This window comes from Bos indicus, chromosome 25 (assembly GCF_029378745.1).
Source record: "Bos indicus isolate NIAB-ARS_2022 breed Sahiwal x Tharparkar chromosome 25, NIAB-ARS_B.indTharparkar_mat_pri_1.0, whole genome shotgun sequence".
Taxonomy (NCBI): domain Eukaryota; kingdom Metazoa; phylum Chordata; class Mammalia; order Artiodactyla; family Bovidae; genus Bos; species Bos indicus.
This window is the reverse complement of record NC_091784.1, coordinates 10,519,239-10,543,583: the sequence shown is the minus strand read 5'-3', so window position 1 is coordinate 10,543,583 and position 24,345 is coordinate 10,519,239. Positions and strand designations below refer to the sequence as shown.

The window sequence follows — 24,345 nt, the reverse complement described above, 5'->3', positions numbered from 1 at the left end:
GGTAATTCTGGTTTTAACTTTTTGAGGAACTTTCATACTATTTTCCATAACACTTGAAGCATTTTATGATCCCACCAGCAATGCACAGGTTTCCAATTTCTCTACATCCTCATCAGCAATTGTTATTTTCTGTTTTTTTTTTTTTTTTTCAGAGTAGCGTGCAAGCTGGTATCTTATTATAGATTTGACTGCCTCTCCCTGATGATTAGTGATGTTGAGCTGCTTCTTGTGTGCACGTTTGCAACTTGCACATCATGTTTGGAGAAATGTCTGTCCAAAGTCCTTTGCCTGTTCTTTAATGGGTTATTGGGTTTTTTGTTGTTGTTCAGTTGTTGCGTTTTTTTTTTTTTTAATATATTCTGGATATTAGGGACTTCCCTGGTGGCTTAGACGGTAAAGCGTCTGTCTACAGTGCGGGAGACCTGGGTTTGATCCCTGGGTCGGGAAGATCCCCTGGAGAAGGAAATGGCAATCCACTCCAGTACTATTGCCTGGAAAATCCCATAAGCTCTTATGAAATGTATGATTTGCAAATGTTTTCTCCCATTTCACTGGTTACCTTTCCAATCTGTCGATGGTTGTCCTGCAGTGAGCAAAAGTTTTTAAATTTTATGTAGTTTCAGTTATGATTTTTACTTTTGCTGTCTTTGCTTTTGGTATCATGTTGTGTGTATGGTATACGTTTTTACTGAAACGTTCACATATCATAAACTCACAGTTTATACAATTCAGTGTGGTTTTTAGTATATCCACAATCCTGTCTTGTCCCAGGATTTTTCATCGCCCTGGATGGGAGTCCTGGACCCTTCAAGCAGTCACGTCCCATCTCTCCCCTCCCCCAGCCCCTGGAAACCACGAATCTACTTTCCATCCCTTTGAATTTGCTCACTTTGGACACTTCACAGAAATGGGACCATACAGTATGTGGCCTTTTATCTGGCTTCTTTCACTGAGCATCATGTTTTCAAGGTTCATCCATGTTTTGGCATGTCCTTCACTGCTTTTTCTGGCTGAATCATATTTCATTGTCTGGCTAGAGTACATTTTCTTTATCCTTCATCAGTCGATGGGCACTTGAGTTGTCTCTGCTCTCTTGGTTCTTATGAATAACGCTGTGAACACTCACATGGGAGCCTTCCAGGTGGCTCAGTAGTAAAGGATCCACCTGCCAATACAGTAGATGCGGGTTCGAGCCCTGGGTCAGGAAGATCCCCTGGAGGAGGAAATTGCAACCCACTACAGTATTCTTGCCTGGAGAATCCCATGGACAGAGGAGTCTGGAAGGCCACAGTTCAGGGGGTTGTAAAGAGTTGGACACGACTGAACGACTGAGCGTGCACACATGCACACACACTCGCACACACGTATGAACATTCAGGTACAAGTTTATGTTTGAATATGTTTTCAGTTCTCTTGGGCAACAACCTAGAAGCCAAACTGCTTGGCCAAATGGTAACTATGTTTTAGTCATGCTGTGTTGCAGACCAACTTTTAGTGAGTATTCTGGGCTTCCAGCGGCCTTGAGGAACAGGAGGAGCCTGGACGCAAGTTCAGACAGTCCCAGGATTGGGTCCTGGCTCCACCATTCCCCAGCCAACTAACTGTGGTTGTGGGTTTGACTTGGCAGGCAGCCTCACAAGACATAAATAGGCTTTCATATATGGTGGCGAAGTGATAAAGAATTTACCTCCCAATGCAGGAGATGCAAGAGACATGGGTTTGATCCCTGTGTCAGGAAAATCCCCTGAAGTAGGAAATGGCCCACTCCAGTATTCTTGCCTGGAAAATTCCATGGACAGAGGAGCCTGGAGGGCTACAGTCCATGGGGTCACAAAGAGTCTGACACAACTGAGCGTACACACATACACATACCTGTTTATTTGGTTCTCTAGAAGGAAACAAGTCAGAGACACAGTATCTTCATCTCATGGAGGGACTCTGCAGCTCCCTTCTCTTATTTTCTCATCTGTAAAATGGAGATGAGGTTAGCTGTATCACAGGCTGTGTGAGGAGGACACAATTGGGTGAAGAAAGTATATGTAACGAGGCCAGCGGGTCAGTTCAGTTCAGTCGCTCAGTCGTGTCCGACTCTTTGCGACCCCATGAATCGCAGCACATCAGGCCTCCCTGTCCATCACCAACTCCAGGAGTTCACTCAGACTCACGTCCATTGAGTCGGTGATGCCATCCAGCCATCTCATCCTCTGTCGTCCCCTTCTCCTCCTGCCCCCAATCCGTCCCAGCATCAGAGTCTTTTCCAATGAGTCAAAACTCTTCACATGAGGTGGCCAAAGTACTGGAGTTTCAGCTTCAGCATCATTCCCTCCAAAGAAATCCCAGGGCTGATCTTCAGAATGGACTGGTTGGATCTCCTTGCAGTCCAAGGGACTCTCAAGAGTCTTCTCCAACACCACAGTTCAAAAGCATCAGTTCTTCTGCACTCAGCTTTCGTCACAGTCCAACTCTCACATCCATACATGACCACTGGAAAAAGCATAGCCTTGACTAGACGGACCTTTGTTGGCAAAGTAATGTCTCTGCTTTTGAATATGCTATCTAGGTTGGTCATAACTTTCCTTCCAAGGAGTAAGCGTCTTTTAATTTCATGGCTGCTGCTGCTGCTGCTGCTAAGTGGCTTCAGTCGTGTCCGACTCCATGAGACCCCATAGACGGCAGCCCACCAGGCTCCCCCGTCCCTGGGATTCTTCAGGCAAGAACACTGGAGTGGGTTGCCATTTCCTTCTCCAATGCAGGAAAGTGAGAAGTGAAAGTGAAGTCGCTCAGTCGTGTCCAACTCTTCTCGACCCCATGGACTGCAGCCTACCAGGCTCCTCTGTCCATGGGGTTTTCCAGGCAAGAGTACTGGAGTGGGGTGCCATTGCCTTCTCCGTTCATGGCTGCAGTCACATATAAATGGTACCTATTCTCTGATCATAAGTGTGACTTGGTATCCTGACTCTGGGCAGGGCTGGGGTGGAGCCTCAGTTGCAACAGGATGTCACGCTGGGATTGTCCCTGGAGCTGGGGACTGTCCCTCGGATGGAAAGTTTGGTTTATGCTTTCAAAGCACTGTCTTCACAAAATTCATTTGGACCCACATGTTGTGATTTCCAATGGATTCCCATCCAAAGTGGGATGATGTCCTCTTGCTCCAGGCAGAGTTATTGGATCTGAGGATGGTCTCAGTTGTCAGGGCTGGTTTGCTGGTGGGGTTTGGTCAGTGTTCCATGGTTGGTCCTCGTTCAGCCCAATGGACCTTAAATTGAGGAGACCACTACCCTCTGGTCTCAGGCACCATTGGGAGTTCCCTGTTGGTGGGGCCGGGACCCAAGGCAGAAATCACATGGAATCAAAATCCGCACCTAGCCTGTCAAGTAGGATAATGTTTTGTCTTTCAAGAAGTGTCCCACTGTCCATTCATCTTTCCATGACAGACACGCAAAGCTGTTCCTCAAAACGAGCTCCAGATGAAATTCTTGGCTGCTTTTAAGGGGAAGTTAGATTGAGTGAAAAATAATAGCAAACACTTACTATCGTGGGCACTATTCTCAGTGTTTTACTCATAATATTCATTTAAGCTGTATTACAAACCTATGAGGGCTTCCCTGGTGGCTTAGATGGTAAAGAATGTCTACAATGCAGGAGACCCAGGTTCGATCCCTGGGTCAGGAAGATCCCCTGCAAAAGGAAAATGGCAACCCACTCCAGTATTCTTGGCTGGAGAATTCCACGACAGAGGAGCCTGGTGGGCTACAGTCCAGGGGTCCCAAAGAGTTGGATACGAATGAGCAACTTTCACTTTTTCACAAGCCTATGAAGTTGATACTGTGATTTTTAAAAAAATTAATTTCAAGATGAAAGAAATTGAAGGAAAGAGTTGAGGGATTGGCCCGAGCTGAGGTCACACAGCTGTGCAGTTGCAAGGTGGGGATTTGAACCATTAGATCTGGCTCTGGAGTGGCATCTTAGGTTAGGCTGTGCTTCGGGGAGCAGGTGTTCATGCAGGTGGGGATCCCTGGGGACAGGCACTGCCCTGGGATCAGCATTCTCAGGCTTTTCATCATCTGCTTCCTCCAGGGAGTCCTTCGTATTTTCCTTGTGTAGATGAGAGTGTGGAGTTGCCCCTTTTTGGCAGAGCAGGCTTTCTCAGCCCTTGGCACTGATACACATGTGTGCTCAGTAGTCACTCAACTGTGTCTTGCGACCCTGTGGACTGTAGCCTGCAGGCTTCTCTGTTCATCGGATTTTCCCAGCAAGAACACTGGAGTGGATACTTGGGACTGGCTGGTTCTTTGTAGGGGCTGTCCTGTGTGTTGCAGGATTTTAGCAGCCTCCCTGGACAGTACCCAGTTGATGCCAGTAATGCTGCCCCCCCACCCAGTTGTGACAACCAAAGATGACTCCAGACTCTGCCAAGTGATGTGGCCTTGGGGCAGAATTGCCCCTGGTTGAGAACGCTGTTTTCATTATTCTCTTGCTGTCTCTGGGGTTTGGATTTAGGGAAATTAAATTTGTATTTAAGGGGACGCAGAGCATGCTTGAGACCTCTGTATTTGACATTGACCCCTGAGAAGCTGATGGTGTGGCAGGACAAGGAAGGAAGCGGGCAGGTGATGGTACAGATATGCCTCAGTGGCTGTCCACTATTCCCAGAAATCAAAACAGGTACATCTCTGATTGTTCCACACACATTGTGCTACAACACACAGATGAGAAGAATAATTTTGTTTTTTCTTTGTTGTTAGAAAATCTGATTGCCTCAATTAGTGAGGACCCCTCACCCAGACCTCTGTATGTGCAACAAATCACTCTGCCCCTGTCCCCACTCTAAAATCTATTTTAAAAAATACAGAAATAATGACACATAAGTAGGTCTCACAAAAGGCTGATTGTTTAATTTTAAGGAAGGTTCACGATTACCAAGGAAAATAACCCACAGAATCAAGGAACTAGACAAATTTCAGTTCTCTTTGATTAGGACACAGAATTACATGTTTTGAAATTAACCCCTTACGTCTCCATCTCCTTTAGTTCCCCTTCTTTATGTTTCTTGTTAACATGAAATTGATTACATAAGCAACGCCAACAATATAGTCACCCAAGGGACATTTCTTCTGAACCATAACTCACACAGTTGAGGAAGGCATCGGGAACCAGGAGGAGGTGGTGGTCGGACGTTGGTTCCTTGATGTTCCAAGCTTGACCATGTGGACCAGGAGGGTTTAACTCATCATTCATTTATTCCACAGTTGACACTATTGACATTTGGGGCTGGACATTGTTTGTGGCAGGGACTGTCCTGTGCACGCTAGGATGTTTAGCGGCATCTCTGGCCTCTATCCACTAGATTCCAGAAGCAGTCCCCTAGTTGCAGCAACCAAAAACATTTCCAGACGCTGCTGGCAAGGGACCCCAAATCACCTCCCATTTGAGAGCCACTGATTTATTCTTTCACTCACTCATTTATTCGTTAAGTCAAGAACACCTTTCAAGGACCTTCGTGTGCCTAGCACTGTTCTAAGGACTGCAGAGAAAACTAGATGGGCATGGTCCCTGTCCTCGTGGACCTGACGTTTTAATTGGGAAGAGACAGTGAATGTATCAGTGAATATCTACACAAAGTAACATCAGAGGGGGTAAGTGCCATGAGAAAGGGGGCCAGGTCCAGGCGGCCTGTTTAGATTCTAGAGGGCTCAGAGAAGGCCTGAGAAGGGGCATTTGGACTGAGACCAAAATGTGGAGGAGGAGCCAGGCATGGGAAGATGCACAGGAAGAGACTTCTGGCAGAGGGAAGAGCAAGTGCAAAGGCCCCGGGGTGGGAGCATAGTCTAGGGATGGTTGGAACCAGGCCAGGGTGTAGCAAGTGGGGAAGTGGGAGGAGGAGGCAGTTGGAGATTTGTTACGGAAGAGCTGCGGGGGCTTTGAAAATTCTGATGGGAAATTGGAATTGCTCTGCTTTGATGGGCAGTCTTTGGAGGGATTTGAGCAGGGGAGAGGCATGATCTGACTGACCCTTGATAATGCTCCCGGTGACTATCAAGTGGCCTGTAGGGCAAGAAGGGTAGCAGAAAGATGTTAGGAGGCTGGTGAAGGGGCCAGGGTGAAAGATGCTGGCCGCCCAGACTGGCTGGACTCCAGGGACACACATGGGGAACTTGGCTTAAATTGACCGTTGTCCCAATTCTGCCACCTGCTGGGACTTCTGAGATTGGACAGTGACGCCTGTCCCTGGGCCTGCATTCCCAAGGGATGTCAGCTCTTATCAGCATCCCCAGTGAACTCAGCAAACAAAGGACCCAATCTTCAGGACCTCCATTCCCAAAGGTGCTGAATCAGTAGGTGTTGAGATGGGTGTGACAGGCTTCTGCAATGTGATTCTGCTCTGAGTGACTTGGCATCTATTTCTGGATTAAGTAGGGAGTGGTGTGTGTGTGTGTGCACGCGTGTGTGTTATGGGTAGGTATTGATAATGGGCTTCCCTGGTGGCTTAGCGGTAAAGAATCCACCTGCAATGTGGGAGATGTGGGTTCAATCCCTGGGTTGAGAAGATCCCCTGGAGACGGAAATGGCCACCCACTCCAGTGTTCTTGCCTGGGAAATCCCAGGGACAGAGGAGCCTGGTGGGCTACAGTCCACGGGGCTCCAACAGAGTTGGACTCAGCGACTAAACAACAATAGCAGGTGGTGATGCAAGGCTCAGCCATATATTCTGGCAAGTGATGCTGATGACATCTCCTTAATCAAGACTGGCTCAGTAACTTCGGGTTGGAATCCAAGGGGAATGGCCTGGGGCTGGCCCTACTCCAGCCCGAAGGAAATTCTCTTTACACAGGGGCTCAGCCTTGGGTGTTCCATGGCCGATGACTCACTCCTCACTCATTACGGGAGTAAGGAGGCTTTCAGAATGACTCAGAAACAGCCACAGATTGTGTTAATGGATCCTCACATTTTTCCTAGCATTGTAATACAGATGTCTCTCTCCTCAGGATAGTAAAATACTTTACAAAGTGCAAAGGAACAGTCAGCCAACTGACTCCAAGCCTCTGACATACTCTCTTGGACTAGGGATAATGATGAAGAGTCGCTCAGTTGTGACCAACTCTTTGCAACCCCATGGAGTGTAGCCCGCCAGGATCCTCTGTCCATGAAGATTCTCTAGGCTAGAATTCTGGAGTGGAAAGCCATGCCCTCCTCCAGGGGATCTTCCCAACCCAGGGATGGAACCCATGTCTCCCACATTGCAGGCAGATTCTTTACCAGCTAAGCCACAAGGGAAGACCAAGAATACTGGAGTGGGTAGCCTATCCCTTCTCCAGGGGATCTTCCCGACTCAGGAATTGGACTGGGGTCTCCTGCATTGCAGGTGGATTCTTTACCAGCTGAGCTATGAGTTCTTCCGTTGGGGGCTTCTAATGCCTGGTTGTCCTCAGCAGCTGCTCATGAATGAATGCGTTGGGGGCTGCAGCATGGTGACATTCTAAGCACACTATCATTCCATCTCCATCTGTGAGCTGAAGTAATCTAGAAAGAGAAACTTCCCCTCTTCAAATAAATTGCAGGATATACTGTACAGAGAAAAGGCATAATAAATGCTCCATTCTTGCCCTTCATTTTTCCATTTTCCAAGCGATGAGTTTTGCTCCCCAGCATCCCCCATAAGTGACCACTGAGGGTTTTGCATAAGTATCACATGACTCACGGATTCAGACATTTTTATTGCTGTTCAGGTTCTCCCATCTTTGGCCAATGGGAGTGTCTACCCGTTGGCCTCTGAATGTTTTGATCTGGCTCTCACAGTCTTTGACAGCTTCCTTGTGATCTGGGATGTTCCGATCCCGTATTCATTTCTTATTCATTTCTCCATCTGTGCCTGGAGGCATCACTTCTCCAGGGAGCTCTGGCTCCTTTGGAGAAGGGAGTTTAGAAGCCACAGTCTGGGTTTGTTTCCTGCGCCAGCTCTCCGGCTCTATGACCAGGGAGTGCATCAGGCAGGGCTGATATTAATAGCATCTCTTAGTGGATGTATTTTGGGGACTCACTATTGTCACCAAGCCTGTGTCCCCTTTCACTTGCTCCATGAGTCTCTGCGAGACAGCTGACAGGTGGAAACTGACAGATGAAACTCTGGGCGGATTCTGCCCCTCAGAGCAGCTGCTAGCCTGTAGGGCACCTTTGTGCAAATCAGAAGAGATGACCCTTCCACCCTTCCTTGGGCAGATGGTTCCTCCAAGGCCTGCAGCTGAAGAGCTGAGCATGTGTAGATTTGCAGCTTCTTTGCTGCTTCTTTGCTCCAGGCCAGGGGCAATTTGCTTCAAGACTCCCTGAGCTTCTGACCCCTCAACTGCAGAGCGGCGCTCTGTCCCTTTTCAGCCTTGCTTGTCTCTGGGCTCATTTATCCCCAGGTAGATGTTGTGGGTTGAAAAATTTATATCCTTCCCAAGAGATACATGTGGGTTTCCTCAAGTGTGACCTCACTTGGCAATAGGGTCTTTGCAGATGTGATTAGCTAAGATGAGGGCATCCTGGAGTAGGCTGGGGCCCTAGTCCCATATGATTAGTGTCCTTGAAAGAAGGCAGCTGTGTGAAGACAGACACATGAAGGAGGCCACGCAACAACGCAGGCAGAGGCTGAAGTGATGGAGGTACAAGCCAAGAAATCCCAAGGGTGCCAGCTGACATCAGAAGATAGGAGAGGGGGACTGGGATGGGTTTTCCCCTAGAGTCTCCAGAAGGAACCAAGCCTGCAGAGACAGAGATTTTGGTGTTTGTTTTGCTTTTTTTTTTTTTTTTGAGCACAATGAAATGATGGGTTTTAAGACAACATGATCTTGGTGTTACCCAGTTTGCTGTGTTTTGTTCTAGCAGCCCTGCTACTCTGAGGGTGGTCCATGGACTAGCAGCATCAGCATCACCTGGGTGCTCATTAAAACGCAGACTCCTGGGCCCCACCCAGACCTCCTGAATCAGAGTCTGCATTTAACAAGCGAGCCAGGTGGTGGCGGTCCAGTGACCAAGACGCTATGCTTTCACTGCTGAGGACCCGGGCTCAGTCCCTGGTCGGGGAACTAAGATCCCACAAGCCTTAAAAAGGAAAAAAAAAAAAAAAAGCGAGAGAGCCAGGTGGTGTGCATGTGGAAAAGCACTGTGTCATGCAATAGTATAACAGGAATGATTAGCCCCCAGGGCAAATGCACAGTTATTTCTGATAAGAGCGGGTATTGAACTCATTATTGAACCAGGCAGTATACTGAGTCCTTCTTTGCCTGTGATTCTCACGTAATCTTCTTGGCAGCTCCGTGCAGTTGGTACTTTTTACTCCAGAGAACACGATTCACACTAACAATGATTGAACGACGTCTCCTGGTTTGTGCAATTCAGTAGTCCTGACTCTTATCCCATTTTACAGATGAGGAAACTGGGACACACGGAGAGGTTAAGTCACTTACTCAAGGTCACACAGGTCCTCAGGGGTGGAGCTGAGATTTGAATCTATGAATTTGTCTCTGAACTTGTACCCAGGACTCTCTCTACTCACCTCGCCTGCCCTCCAAAGGAGAGCTGATGAAGGCAGCATCTCTCTCTTCCTCCCCACCCCAATTTCTTCTCCCTTTTAACTTGTAAAATAACACATAACATCAGATTGACCGTTTTAACCATTTGGGAGTGAATGATTCGGGCTTCCCTGGTGGTCCGGTGGCTGCGTCGGAGCTCCCAGTGTAGGAGGCCCGAGTTCCATCCCTGGTCAGAGAACTAGACCTCAGAATCTACAACGAAGACTTGGCACAGCCAAATAAATAATAAATATTAAAAAAATAATAATGATTCGGTGGCATTTAGGATGCTGACAATACTATGCAGCCATCCTAACTGTCTCATTCCGGAATAATTTCATCACCCCAAATGGCAACCCCATAGCCATGAAGCAGTCACTCTCTGTCCTCTGATAACCGCTTACCTGCTTTCCGTCTCTGTGAGTTGGCCTGTTCTGGACTTTTCACAAGAATGGAATCCTGCACTATGGGACCTGTCATGTCTGACTTTTTTCACTTAGTATGTTTCCATGGTTCCTCCGTGTGGTTGCATGCATCGATAGTACTCAATAATTTTTTCATTTTTTTTTCTCAGTTGTTAAATATGCATGACAAAAAAATCTACCATTTTAAGCATCTCAAGTCGGTGGCAGTAAGTCCGTTCAGACTGTTGTGTCACTGTGACCACCATCCGCCTCTAGAACCCCTTCAACTCCCCACATGGAGATCCTGTGAATGTGAAGCAATCAACTCCCATTTCCTCCTCCCTCCAGCCACCGGGACCCTATATTCTGCTTTCTGTCTCTATGAATTTGCCTCTTCCGGGTAGCTTACATAAGTGAAATCTTACAGTATCTGTGTGTTTGTGTCTGGCCTCTTTCACCGAGCCTAAGGTTGTCGAGGTTCGCCCACACTGGAGCAGGTTTCCACGATCCATTCCTTTTCGTGGCTGAGTGACACCCCATTGCACGGAGAGTCCATTGATGGACTTTTGGGCCGCTTCCGCCTCGTGGTGACTGTGAACGTTGCCTCTGTGAAACTTCGTGTGCAAGGTTTTGTTTGAAGGCTTGTTTTCGGCTCTTCTGTGTTCCCGTTTCATTTGAAAATGCTGGGTCTTTAAGGAATCTGGTCCATGGTTTGCACAGCAGCAGCGGCAGGGAGTGGGCGGTAGCTAGAGTCCGTGGGGAAGAATCACCCCTGGAGCCCTCGAGGAGAAGCTCGGGTCCCCGCAGAGGGCCCAGCCAGGGCTGAGCGGCCAGGGGCCTGCTGAACCATCTCTGGGGGTTCCCTTTGCCCAGCATTTTGCAGCTCTGCATACCCAGCTGATTGGAGAAGGGCATGGCAACCCACTCTAGTCTTCTTGCCTGGAGAATCCCATGGACAGAGGAGCCTGGTGGGCTACAGTCCATGCGGTCACAAAGAGTGGGACACGACTTAGCAGCTCAACCACTATACCCAGCTGATAAAGATGGGATGTCTCTTTAAAAAGAAATAAAGAACAGAAACTAGAGGGGAAAACTGTGGCGGCCAGAGGGAAGTCTGTTCTTTTATTCACTTCCATACTCAGATCTCTGTCGTGCTGACCTTTGAATCAAAGCTCTGAGCGCTTAGCAACCAGCATCTGTTGAGACATCCCAGCAGCCCCAGGCCTGCCTTCCTGGCCCAGATGTTGGGCGAGGATGAGGATGTGCTGTCATCTGAAACAAGAAGTTGGAGTCTGAAGGGTGATGGCACTAACGTTGCATCTGGAGCATTATAGAAAAGTCCGTCTAGCCCCCACGGCTCACCTGCTGGGTTAGCAAGGCTTTTTTAAGTGTGGGTTCCTTCCTCCCTCTTTGTCCTCATGACTGAGTTTACCTTGAAAATAGAACAAAGGAGGACTCCTGGATGGCAACGAGCATGCAGATCTCGTTAAAATGAAGATTTGGGCTCAGGAAGCCTGGGGTAGGCCACTGATCCTGCCTTGCTAACACACTCCAGGGCACGAGGGGAAGGGAACAGGTGGATATGGTCTTCGTCGTCACTCTCTGGGGTCCCCTTCCCTGCCACATCTTCCTGGCGACACGCTGCTGTTAGTGTGAGAGCCACCTGACTCTAAGTGGGTGTCAGGGCTGAAGAAATACAGAGTAGCATCCTGCTTCTTTTCAACAATGAGGAAAGAGCATCCAATGGAAAGCATCCGAAAGGATCATCACCAGCCAAGGCTTTTTCTCACTTTCTCCCATTCTCAAAAATTTTGACCATGAATGAATCAAACAGTATGTAGAGTGATATTAACAACATGTCCCCCTCTGGTCTGGCACCGTAGGTGTTTTTCCTCCTAGAAGCCTTGGCCATCTGAGGTTAAATGCTATTCTCCCATTTTACAGATGAGTAAACCGAGGCTCTGAGCGGTTTAATGCCCTGTCCAGAACCATGTACACAGAAAGGTTGGAGCGTGAGTGTGGATCAAGGCTTTCTGTCTTTCACTGTACTGACTGTCCAGTTTGGAGGTAGGTGGGCATTTTTACTCTATAGAGAGGGGTTGCCTTTCTTTTTTGCAGAGGAACTGGTAAGTCCAGAAGGACAGACCTATTTTCTGGAATTTTCCTTATGCATCCAGCTGTAGCAGCCAGTTACTCAACTGGGGATTTTTAGGTATGATTTTTTTTTTTTTGACCACAGATGGCCCCCAGAATAGCAACCTATAGACCTTTTATTCTTTTTCTTCTGAAACGTGCCTTGGCTCGATGCAAAGTCGAGTCTACCTCTGATGATTTCTTTATTTTTCTATTTTTTAATTCAGATTTACATAAAAGTACAGAGAACAATGCCCCCGGTGTTCCCATTACTCAGCTTCAGTCATGATCAACACGTGGCCAGACTATTTCATCTTTACCTCCGCCCACTCCCCGCCCCCAGATTATTTTGGAGCAAATTCTAGACATCATTTCAGATGCTATTTTTGTAGCAAAGTAAAGGAAGGAGAAAAGATACTGTCTTTCCTCAGACCTTTGCCACAGTGAAAAGCAGAAGGCTTTTCAGAGTATTTGAAAGATGATAGAATTGATGCTTTTGAACTGTGGTGTTGGAGAAGACTCTTGAGATCAGTCCCTTGGACTGCAAGGAGATCCAACCAGTCCATTCTGAAGGAGATCAGCGCTGGGATTTCTTTGGAAGGAATGATGCTAAAGCTGAAACTCCAGTACTTTGGCCACCTCATGCGAAGAGTTGACTCGTTGGAAAAGACTCTGATGCTGGGAGGGATTGGGGGCAAGAGGAGAAGGGGACGACAGAGGATGAGATGGCTGTATGGCATCACTGACTCGATGGACGAGAGTCTGAGTGAACTCCGGGAGTTGGTGATGGACAGGGAGGCCTGGAGTGCTGCGATTCATGTGTCGCAAAGAGTCGGACATGACTGAGCAACTGAACTGAACTGGAGTATTTAAAATTGGATGTTTGATAAAGAATTAGTTTTCAAAGTATTTTAACCAATAAAGGGCAACTTTTAAAGAAACTATTAAATCACTGTGGAATGGACAATTAAATCAAACTTTTGCCCCCAGTTTGAATGTGCTTTAGAAGTTTGTAGGGGGACTTCCCTGGCAGTCCAGTGGTTAAGACTTCACCTTCCATTGCAGAGGGTATGGGTTCGATTCCTGGTTGGGAAGCTGAGATCCCAACGCCTCTCAGGCAAAAAACCAAAGCATGAAACATGCAGTATTGTAACAAATTCAATAAAGACTTTAAAAATGGCCCATATTTAAAAAAAATCTTTAAAAAAAAGGAAGTTTGCTGGGAAGGGGATGTGTGTGCCTGGGGTACATGGTCCTCTCCAACCCCACCCCTGACTTTACTCTGGCTAGACAGAGCACCACCCCCAACCTGTGACCATTTTTAAGAGTGGTTTTAGGTTTACCGAAAAACTGAGCAAAAAGTACAGAGAGTTCCCCTAAGCCCCTCCCCACCCCAGAGTTCCCCCTATGGTTATCATCTTGCAGTACCGTCACACATTTGCTGTGATGAACCAGTGCATTGTTCGATAAAGTCCACAGTTTCCGTCAGGGCTCATCCTTGACGTTGTACCTTCCCTTGTTGCTGTTTAGCTGCTCAGTGTGTCTGACTCTTTGCGATCCCATGCGCTGCAGCACGCCAGGCTTCCTTGTCCTTCACAGTCTCCCAGAGTTTGCTCAAACTCATGTTCATTGAGTCGGTGATGCCTTCTGTAGGCTTTGACAAACGTATAATGGCATGTATCTACCATGACAGTGGTGGATACAGACCAGTGGTCCTACAGACCAGTTTCACTGCTCTGAACATCCCCTGGGCTCCAACTATTCATCCTCCTTGTCTCTACACGCTGGCAACCATTGATCTTTTTCCTGTCTCCGTAGCTGAGGCTTTTCCAAATGTCATAGAGTTAGATCCATACAGTATGTCGTCTTTTCAGCCTGGCTTCTTTCACTGTGTAGCGTGCATTAAGGTTCCTGCATGTCTTTTCATGGCTTGAGAGCTCATTTCTTTTTTGTGCCGAAAAATAAAATATTCCTTTGTGTGGATGTACTATGATGTATCCATTCACTTATTGAAGGACATCTTGGTGCTTCCAAATGGGGGAAGTTATGACTAAAGGGCTTCCCAGATGGTGAAAAAACCTGCCTGCCAGTGCAGGAGATGTAAGAGACACAGGTTTGATCCCTGGGTTGGGTAGACCCCCTGGAGGAGGGCATGGCAACCCTCTGCAGCATTCTTGCCCAGTTAGAGGAGCCTGGTAGGCTACGGTCCATGGGGCCGCAGTCAGACATGACTGGGTGACTAAGCAGCTGCAGCAGCGCACATACAGTAAGTCGCATTCATCCTAAATGTACAGGTGGATGAATTTTTATATAGATGCACATGAGGAATCAAGATGTGGGACATCTCCAGCATCACAAGCCCTCTTGTGTGTCAGTCACTGCTCTTGCCTTCACTGCTCTGACTTCAAGCACAATCCATTGTTTCTTCCGCTCCGGCAGCTCCTGCCCTATGGCTTTGGAAGTAGGTAGTGAAGTAGCGGGGAGAGGTCATTACTGGCAGTTTGATTCATTTTGGTTTGTCTTTAATGGAGCCTAATTTCATCATCAAATTCTTCCTGCCTGTCTAGAGCAGGGATTGGCATGAGTTCTGGTTAGATATTTTCAGCTCTGCCAGAGAATGAGTGAGCATGGCTGCGTTCAAATAAAACTTTATTTACAGAAACAGGAAGTGGAGTTTGGACGGGAGTTTGTGAGTCCAGGATGTTCTCAGTCGCTAAGTCATGTCCAACTCTTTGGGACACCATGGACTATAGCCCACCAGGCTCCTCTGACCATGGAATTCTCCAGGCAAGAACATTGGAATGGGTTGCCATTTCCTACTCCAGGGAATCTTCCCAACCCAGGGATTGAACCCATGACTCCAGCATCCCCTGCATTGGCAGGTGGATTCTTTACCACTGAGCCACCAGGGAAGCCCCCAAACCAGGATAGAGCAGTGATTTTCCTTTGTAAAGTTCATGTCCATTTGTTGTTGTTCAGTCGCCAAGTTGTGTCTGACTCTTTGTGACCCCATGGACTGCAGCACGCCAAGCTTCCATGTCCCTCACCATCTCCTGGAATTTCCCTAAGTTCAAGTTCATTGAATCGGTGATGCCATCCAACTGTCTCATCCTCCGTTGCCCTTTTCTCCTTCTGCCTTCAATTTCTCCCAGCATCAGGGTCTTTTCTAATGAGTCGGTTCTTCGTATCAGGTGGCCAAAGTATTGGAGCATCAGCTTCAGCATTAGTCCTTCCAATGAATATTTAGGGTTGATTTCCTTTAAGACTGACTGGTTGGATTTCCTTGCAGTCCAAGGGACTCTCAAGAGTCTTCTCCAGCACCAGAACCTGAAAGCATCATGTCCAGGCCCCACTCCAAATCTAAACCCACATGTCATGGGACCAGGGTAGCCTTGTGAGCATTTTAAGGCCTCCTCAGGTAACTTTCAAGCACATATCATGCAAACCTACTGGCTTTCCCTCCACAGGGGGAGACGAGATGTGTGCTGGGCCCAGAACTGTGAAAGTGGCTTTGAATTTAAACAAAAGCCCAGCTAGACCCTCCTGACCTTGACTTAGGTAATCTCATTTCCCTTTTCACCACCTATCATTCTCTCTTCTTCCTCCTCTTGAGATAACAGGCTTCTGTCCTGGGTTGGAGGGGGCAGGATGGATACTGATCAGAAAATACTTCTGTAAAAGCAGTAAAGAACCCACCTACCAATGCAGGAGATGCACATTTGATCCCTGGTTTGGGAAGATCCCCTGGAAGAGGGCATGACAACCCACTCCAATATTCTTGCTGGAAAATCCCATGGACAGAGGAGCCTGATGGACTATAGTCCATGGGGTCACACAAAGAGTCGAACCGACGGAGCACGCACAGTTGAGGATGACGAAGTTTCCTTGGTGACAGCAGAGGGGCTGGGGCATTATGGGGGAGATCAGGAGTCTTGGGGGATCCCTGCAGAGATGAAAAGTCAGCCCCTGGGGAATGAGAGAGAGAAAGTGTGGTCAGAGGGGGAATTTTACAGTTTGGCTCCTTGGGTAACGGTTTTGAGCGTGTGTGAGATTGTCAGCAGTTCGCAACGACTGAGCATGGTGTGTGTTTCAGGCACTGTATACCTGCCACCTTCACTTAATCTTTTGAAGCAAATAATCTCGGCAGGGGCTTCCATGGGCCCTCCCATTTTACAGAAGCAGAGACTGAGGCAATGAGAAGTTCTGTAGCTTAGGGACAGCTGCGGAGCTACTCAGAGGTTGGACCCTGGCAGTCGGGCATCTCTGTACTGTTTGCCTGTCAAGGCGTGGGCACCAAGTGGGTGCCTGGGATCAGGGAGCTGGAAGCTGGTGGTGTTGAGAGGTGGAGATGACTGTTGGCTCATATGTGCTCCGAGGCTGTAGAGGTGGCCAGAGAGAAGGCTGAGGGCACAGGGGACCCCATATCAGGGAAGGGTGGGTAGGCTCAAACTACAGCCTTCCAAACTCAGAATGTGAAAGCTGATCTCTGAGCTCACATTTGTGTTAGCGGAGGGAGACGGGTGAGCCGGGGCCCAGGCTAGGCAGACTGTAGGGAGAGGGGGTGAGGGTTTGAAGAGCTGTCCAGAGAACAGCCCATGTAAAACAGGATTAAAGCATTATTTGAAAGTACAATAGGAGTCCTTTTCTGCTTGCTTTGGGCTTGGTTTGGATACTTAAAACAACAGCAGCAACAATAATGGTACCGTCCATTCAAGTTAAGGAAACAGTCAGTTAATCAGGACTCAATTAAAGCAGAACCTTCCAACAAGTGGAATTTTTTCTGCATTTTATTTCAGGAAACCACAGTCAGAAAAAGAAAAATAGTGGGTGGGCAGGGGATTTATTTGAAGGCATAAATTCCGGGTTTCACCTTGGATTAGTGAACACTTGGGCCTCTGTACACCTTTTAAGTCTGTACTGTTCTACAAAAAAGACAGATGTTCCCAGTAAGCCCAAAGGGACTGATTACAAGGTTCAACAACAACAAATATTTGCTGAGAATCTTAAAGCCAGGTGCTCTTGGGGGTATAAAAATGGTCTCTGCCCTCAAAGGACATTGGAAAAGGATTCATTTATCTTTGGGTGAAGGGCTTCCCAGGTGGCTCAGCGGTAAAGAATCTGCCTCCAAGCAGGAGACTCGGGTTTGATCCCTGGGTTGGGAAGATCCCCTGGCGGAGGAAACGGCAACCCACTCCAGCATTCTTTTTTTAAAAATAATTTTATCTATTTATGGCTGGGCAGGGTCTTCATTGGTGCGCGAGGGCGTTCTCTAGTTGCAGAGTGGGGGCTACTCTTTGTTGCAGGCCCTAAAGTATGCATATTTCAGTAGTTGGGCACATGGGCTTAGTTGCTCCGCAGCATGTGGAATCTTCCTGGACCAGGGATCGAACCCGTGTCCTCTGCATTGGCAGGCGTTTTCTTATCCACTGCGCCACCTGGGAAGTCCCCACTCCAGCATTCTTGCCTGGGAAATTCCATGGACAGAGGAGCTTGGCGGGCTACAGTCCATGGAGTTGCAAAGAGTTGGACACGATTTAGCAGCTAAGCATGCAATGCATGCATCTTTGGGTGAAGGGGGCGAAATTATGTTAAGACAGTTAAATCCTCAATAATGTATAAGGCAAAAAGAGGTATCAGAGGCGGACTTCCCTGACGGTCTAGTGGTTAAGACTCTGCGTTTCCACTGCAGGGGGCACAGGTTTTATCCCAGTTCAGGGAACCAAGGTTCCACATGCCATGTGGCGTGATCAAAAGAAAACAGTATGAGAGATTCCCCAGAGTCTTGTCTTCTGGAACAATCAGGTTTGGAAGTGCCATGCGATCACATCTAATTCTTAAATGCCTCTGGTTCGGTCAGATGCCAGGAGAGCTCGGCATCTGAAAGGCACAGGTGAGAACCTTCGGGAGAACAGCTGGCGTTGGGCACAGCCCCTTCTTCCTTTGCAAGAGGAGGAGTAAGTGCCGAGGTCATCACACACCCTGCATCTGAATCTTAGCTGACATCCCCGTGGGAGTCAGGAGCCCACCGTGCTACAGGAGCCTCCACGGTGCTCACCCTGACCGCCTTCCTTCTCGGAGATCAAGCAGGCTCGTCCCCCGAAGGCCTGTTGGCTGCCTTTAGACGTGGCAAGTTGGAGGCTCCCAGGCCCTGTGAAACACAGCCTGCGGCATTTTATTGACATAATTAGTGGCCGTCATTTAAAACTCAGATTTCCCACAGAAGGTCTAGGTTTCTAGCTTCCTGCAGAGATATCGGGTCTGGCAATACTGGGTTAGTTTGCTAGTGCCAAGTTGCCCGCCCTCTTTCCCCAGCAGTGAATTACTACCTGTCATGGGGCAGAAAACTAAGATCACGGCATCTGGTTCCATCACTTCATGGCAAATAGGTGGGGAAACAGTGGCTGACTTTATTTTTGGAGGGCTCCAAAATCACTGCAGATGGTGACTGCAGCCATGAAATTAAAAGACTCCTTGGAAGAAAAGTTATGACCAACCTAGCATATTAAAAAGCAGAGACATTACTTTGCCAACAAATGTCCGTCTAGTCAAGGTTATGGTTTTTCCAGTAGTCGTGTATGGATGTAAGAGTTGGACTGTAAAGAAAGCTGAGCACTGAGGAATTGATGCTTTTGAACTGTGGTGCTGGAGAAGACTCTTGAGAGTCCCTTGGACTGCAAAGAGATCCAACCAGTCCATCCTAAAGGAGATCAGTCCTGAGTGTTCATTGGAAGGATTGATGTTGAAGCTGAAACTCCAATACTTTGGCCACCTCATGCAAAGAGCTGACTCATTTGAAAAGACCCTGATGCTGGGAAAGATTGAGGGCAGGAGGAGAAGGGGACGACAGAGGATGAGATGGTTGGATGGCATCACTGACTCAATGGATATAAGTTTGAGTAAACTCCGGGAGTTGGTGATGGACAGGGAGGCCTGGCATGCTGCGGTCCATGGGATCACAGAGTCAGACACGACTGAGCAACTGAACTGAATGGGGCTTGCAGGATCAATTTCTTTTTTTTTTTTTAATTTATTTTATTGAAGTAGAGTTGATTTACAATATTGTGTTAGTTTATGCTGTACAGCAAAGTGATTCAGCAGTTATACATGTATATACATTCTGTTTCGTATTCTTTTTGATTAGGTTTATTACAGGATATTGACTATAGTTCCCTGTATACAGGAGGACCTTGCTGTTGATCCATCCTCTATATATAATACTTTGGATCGGCTAATGCATCCTCAGTCCATCCCTCCCCAACCCCTTGCCCTTGCATACGGCCTGCTTTCTGGCTCCAGGGTTAAATGCTGCTCATCACCATCATTCCTTGGTGGCATGGCAAGGAAATGGCAACCCACTCCTGTAGTCTTGCCTGGACAGAGGAGCCTTGTAGGCTACAGTCCATGGGGTCACAAAGAGTCAGACACGACTGAGCAACTTCACTTCATCACCAGCACCAGTGGTTTGGACCTGGACATGCCCACGTGGCCCCCGCTGATGTGAGGCTTCTGAACCCATGGGCTGCATGTGACCACGCAGCTCAGTTACTGGCGGAATAACCCAACATTTCCCTTTGGGGAACTGGTCATTGTTGCTGCTAGGCAGGAAGGCGGTGATCATTGTCACGATACACTTGAAAAGTGACCCAGTTTCGAAGAGGGCAAGTGATATTTGCAGTCAGATTATGGGAAAGTACTGGATTCTTCGAGGGTGGGAAAAATGTTGGTGTGATGAGGACTGTTTTGAGTCTTCTAGGCGAGTGATGCTTTCTCTGAGCTGTGCCCTGGTGGAGTCTGGGTTGAGACACACCAGGAACATGTGGGTCCTGGAAGCCACAGAGCACGTTCAGCCACTGTCCTTGGGGCCCTGGTCTGAGCGGGCTTCTGGGTTCTTTCCTAGGCACCCGGTGGCCACGTTTTTCCACCTGTTTTTCCGCGTGAGTGCCATCGTCACCTACGTGGGCTGTGACTGGTTCAGCAAGAGCTTCGTGGGCTGTTTTGTGACTGTGCTTCTCCTCCTGTCCTTTGACTTCTGGTCTGTGAAGGTGAGCCCCGGCCCCCCCGCAACCTGTGACACCCTCTCCCGAAACACGGGCTGCGTTTCCAGCCGCTCACTGACCCTTATGCACACTTGAGAATACTAAGCCAACATCACTTAAAAGCAGAGGAAAAAAGTACATTATATAGTTGAATAAATGGCTTCTGGGTGGCCACTGCCATGCTTGCAGACATGTACTATGTGAGGGAGACAAGTCCACAGGGTTTTAGGGTTTTTGTAAATTTCACATATCATATCATAAATAATGTATTTTAAAATTCTATAAAATAGGCGTACATGTATATATATGACATATGTGTATGTATGTCTGGGGAGTCTGTGTTTTTTGTGAATGGAACTTAATTTTTAAAAGTTTTTATTGGAATATAGTTGATTTACGATGTTGTGTTAGTGTCCAGCATATAGCAAAGTGAATTAGTTACACATACGTCTTCTCTTGTTAGATTCTTTTCCCATTTAGGTCATTAGAGTACTGAGTAAAGTTCCCTGAGCTATACTGTAGGTACTTATTAGTTATCTATTTTATATATGGGTTCCCCCGATAGCTCAGTTGGTAAAGAATATGCCTACAATGCAGGAGACCCCAGTTCCATTCCTAAGTCAGGAAAATCTACTGGAGAAGGGATAAAATATATATATTTTACATATAGTAGTATGTATATGTCAATCCCAATCTCCTAATTTATCACTCCCCCACTTCCTCCCCCAGTAACCCTAAGATTATTTTCTGTATCTATAACTAATTCTGTTTTGTAAATAAGTTCATTTGCATTGGATTCCACATATATGCCACCTCATATCTGTCCTTCTTTGTCTGACTTACTTCACTCAGTGTGATAATCTCTAGGTCGATCCATGTTGCTGCCATGGCATTATTTCATTCCTTTTTATGGCTGAGTTATATGCCATTTTATATATGTACCACATCTTCCTGATCCATTCCTTTGTCGATGGACAGGTAAGTTGCTTTTTAAGGTAAGCTTAGTTAAGAATTATAGACCTTAAAACTGATTTCGAGAAAGCCCCACTGTTCAGTCCCCCTCTCCTCAGGTTCGACATGAATTGGTCACTTTTATTCATTCAGGATAAGATGAGGCCTCTTTCTTGACCTGTGATCTGATTAGGAGCATTCTGTCCACTTTTCTCAGAATGTAACCGGACGACTCATGGTGGGTCTTCGCTGGTGGAACCAGATTGATGAAGATGGGAAAAGCCACTGGATTTTTGAAGCCAGAAAGGTATCTTCCAATACTTGTCAAGCTAGAGCCGAGAAAATGGCCGTGGAAAGGCCCTATGGGTTCCTTTCAAGCTCTGCATGATCTGATCCCTGCCGGACACAAGGCCCATGGGGCTGGTGCCCGTTCAGAGCCCCCACTGGCAGAAGCCTGTGTGATATTAACGAAAATCAGACCACGCTCCTTTGGGACCATTCCTGCGAGTTGTGCAACCGAATCTCTTTCTTGCCGTAGGTCTCTCCAGACATGGTGGCTGCCACAGAGGCGGAAGCGCGGGTCTTCTGGCTCGGCCTCATCGTCTGTCCCATGATTTGGATCGTGTTCTTTTTTAGCTCCTTATTTTCCCTGAAGCTCAAGTGGCTGGTAAGGCAACACTTGCTCGGATGTCTGTACAGAACTGGTGGTTGTAGAAGTGGGTTTTTGTTCTTGATTGAGCGATCGGTGGATTGAAACAGCTTTATCGAGAAAGAATTCACATACCAGGCAGTGCGCTCATTCTGTGTGTCTGACTCGGGAGCTTCCCAGGTGGCTCAGTGGTAAAGAATCCACCTGCCAAGCAGGAGACAGGTTTGATCCTTGGGTCAGGAAGATCCCCTGGAGAAGGAAAGGGCAACCGACTCCAGTATTCTTGCCTGGGAAATCCCATGGATAGAGAAGCCTCGAGGGCTACAGCCAGCGAAAAAGCGAAAATCGCTCTGTCGTGTCCGATTCTTTGTGACCCCGTGGGCTGTATAGTGGGGTCACAAAGAGCTGGACACGACTGAACGACTGAACAACAGCAACAAGTCTGTTCTCAGGGTTGTGCAGCCAGCACCACAGTCAGTTTTAGGAAATTTTTATCACCCCTGGAGATCCTGAGCCCTTTAGCCATGACCCTCCCCATGCCTCTGTTCCCCTAGCCCCTGTCGTGAAAGTGTTAGTCGCTCAGTCATGACCAACTCTTTGTGATCCCATGGACTGTGGCCTGCCAGGCTCCTCTGTCCAGGGAATTCTCCAGGCAAGAATACTGGAGTGAGTAGCCAATCCCTTCTCCAGAGGATCTTCCCAACCCAGGAATCAAACCAGGGTCTCCCGCATTTCAGGCAGATTCTTTACCACTGAACCACCAGGGAAGCTCTCCATAAAGGTTGCCGAACACTGGTGAGCGTGGGCCGGAAACACTCCTGCTTGGTTTGGGAGGAACATTTCAATCTGTGCTCTCAGGAGAATGACCTCTGTTTGTTTAAGTGCAGGCCCTCGTGATAGCTGGGATCTCTCTCCAAGCCGCCAACCTGTATGGCTACGTCCTGTGTAAGATGGGAGGCGAGAGCAACATCAGCAAAGTCACAGCCAGTTTTCTGTCCCAGACGGTGTTCCAGACGGTGAGTTACTCAAGTCTGACTCCTGGACCCCTGATCTCCAGACACTTGGAAGTCCTGGAGGCCTGCTGGCAGTGGCAATTTATGATGGTTTTCTGTATCAGCCAGGCTGCCAGTGTTAGCTGGGTTTTTATTTGTGGTTTGTGGTTAAAATGTGCACAACAAAATTTACCCTTTTAGTCATTTTTAAGCGTACAGTTCAGTATACCCACATCATCATGCTGCCACAACTCTTTCATCCAAGCAAACTCTGTACCCACTAAACATTTAACTCATTCTCCACCCTCCCCAACCCCAATAAACTCCAGGCAACCACCTACTTTCTACCCACAGGAGTCTGACTAATGTAGGGACCTCACGTAAGTGGAATCACACAGCGCTTGTCATTTTGTGATTGCCATTGTTGGTTTAGAGTGATTTCTTTAAACTACAGAGGGCTTCCTTGGTGACTCAAGACAGTGAAGAGTTTGCCTGCAGTGGAGGAGACCTGGATTCGATCCCTGGGTTGGGAAGCTCCTTTGGAGAAGGGAATGGCAACCCACTCCAGTATTCTTGCCTGGAGAATTCCATGGACAGAGCCTGGTGGGCTACAGTCTATGGGGTCACAAAGTGTCGGATACCGCTGACGTGACTAACACTAATACTATTACTACTACTACCCAGGTGGCTCAGTGGTAAAGAATCTGCCCGCCAATGCAGAAGATGTGGGTTCTATCCCTGGGTGGGAAGGATCCCCTGGAGAAGGAAATGGCAACCCACTCCAGTATTCTTGCCTGGAGAATTCCATGGACAGAGGAGCCTGGTGAGCTACAGTCCATGGGGTTGCAAAGAGTGGGACATGACTTAGGAAATGGCAACCCACTCCAGTATTCTTGCCTGGAGAATTCCATGGACAGAAGAGCCTGGTGGACTACAGTCCACAGGGTCACAAAGAGTCTGACATGACTGAAAGACTAAACAACAACAGAATTAAAGCCGTTACAATTTTTTTAAACCTAGCCTGAGTTCTAGAAGCAACAAACAGATCGTCTAAATGTGACCAGGCTCTTCCTGAAATGGTTCGAGCTATCTTAAGTGTGAACAGTGCAGCTTTAAGCCAAGACTTCGAGCAAGCAGCCCTGAAGGCTTTCAGTTCACCGTGGGCTTGCTCTGGCCTTGATTCGGCAGCCAGGGCACGCACACGTGGGACAGAAAGCCAGGGCTGTCTCTTCCCCTTGCAGGCCTGTCCCAGTGACTTTCAGAAGCCTGGCCTCGAGGGGCTGGAGATTCACAAGCATTAGGTAAGCAGTGGGGTCAAGATGGTGGCCTGGACGGTGCGGGGCTAGGGGCTCTCGTGGAAGCGTGGCTCCCCTGGGCTCAGCTGGGCCTCCCAGCGGGCCCAAGCAGTCTGTGTGCACAGTTGGGGGTGGGGGGAGACCAACCTGTGTACTGGGCCTTCCTGGGCTGGGTGGCCTCACGGCCCTTTAGAGGGGTCCCACCTGCCTCACCTTAAACAGGTGCAGATTTGACCCTGGGCAGGCCAGGGGGGCAGGTGAAGAGAGGAGTGGGAAAGAACAGGGGGACGTGTGCCCCTTCCACTTCCGTGCCCGAGTCAGAGGGGAAACAGGA

The 24,345-nt window shown here is 48.0% G+C and overlaps 1 protein-coding gene across 3 annotated transcripts in view; it reads left to right on the top strand.

Annotated features, from left to right (window-relative positions):
- Positions 1-24,345, top strand: part of TVP23A (trans-golgi network vesicle protein 23 homolog A) — a 43,912-nt gene that overhangs the window by 18,512 nt on the left and 1,055 nt on the right. Inside the window, exons 2-7 of one of the 3 annotated variants that reach the window (XM_019988159.2) lie at positions 11,900-12,022; positions 19,986-20,130; positions 21,293-21,382; positions 21,614-21,742; positions 22,612-22,740; positions 23,958-24,017. In XM_019988159.2, coding sequence (XP_019843718.2) covers positions 11,946-12,022; positions 19,986-20,130; positions 21,293-21,382; positions 21,614-21,742; positions 22,612-22,740; positions 23,958-24,017 — 630 coding nt within the window. In that variant the 5' untranslated portion in view covers positions 11,900-11,945. The remainder of the gene's footprint in view (positions 1-11,899; positions 12,023-19,985; positions 20,131-21,292; positions 21,383-21,613; positions 21,743-22,611; positions 22,741-23,957; positions 24,018-24,345) is intronic. The other 2 variants (XM_019988158.2, XM_070779659.1) reach the window with 2 other exon arrangements.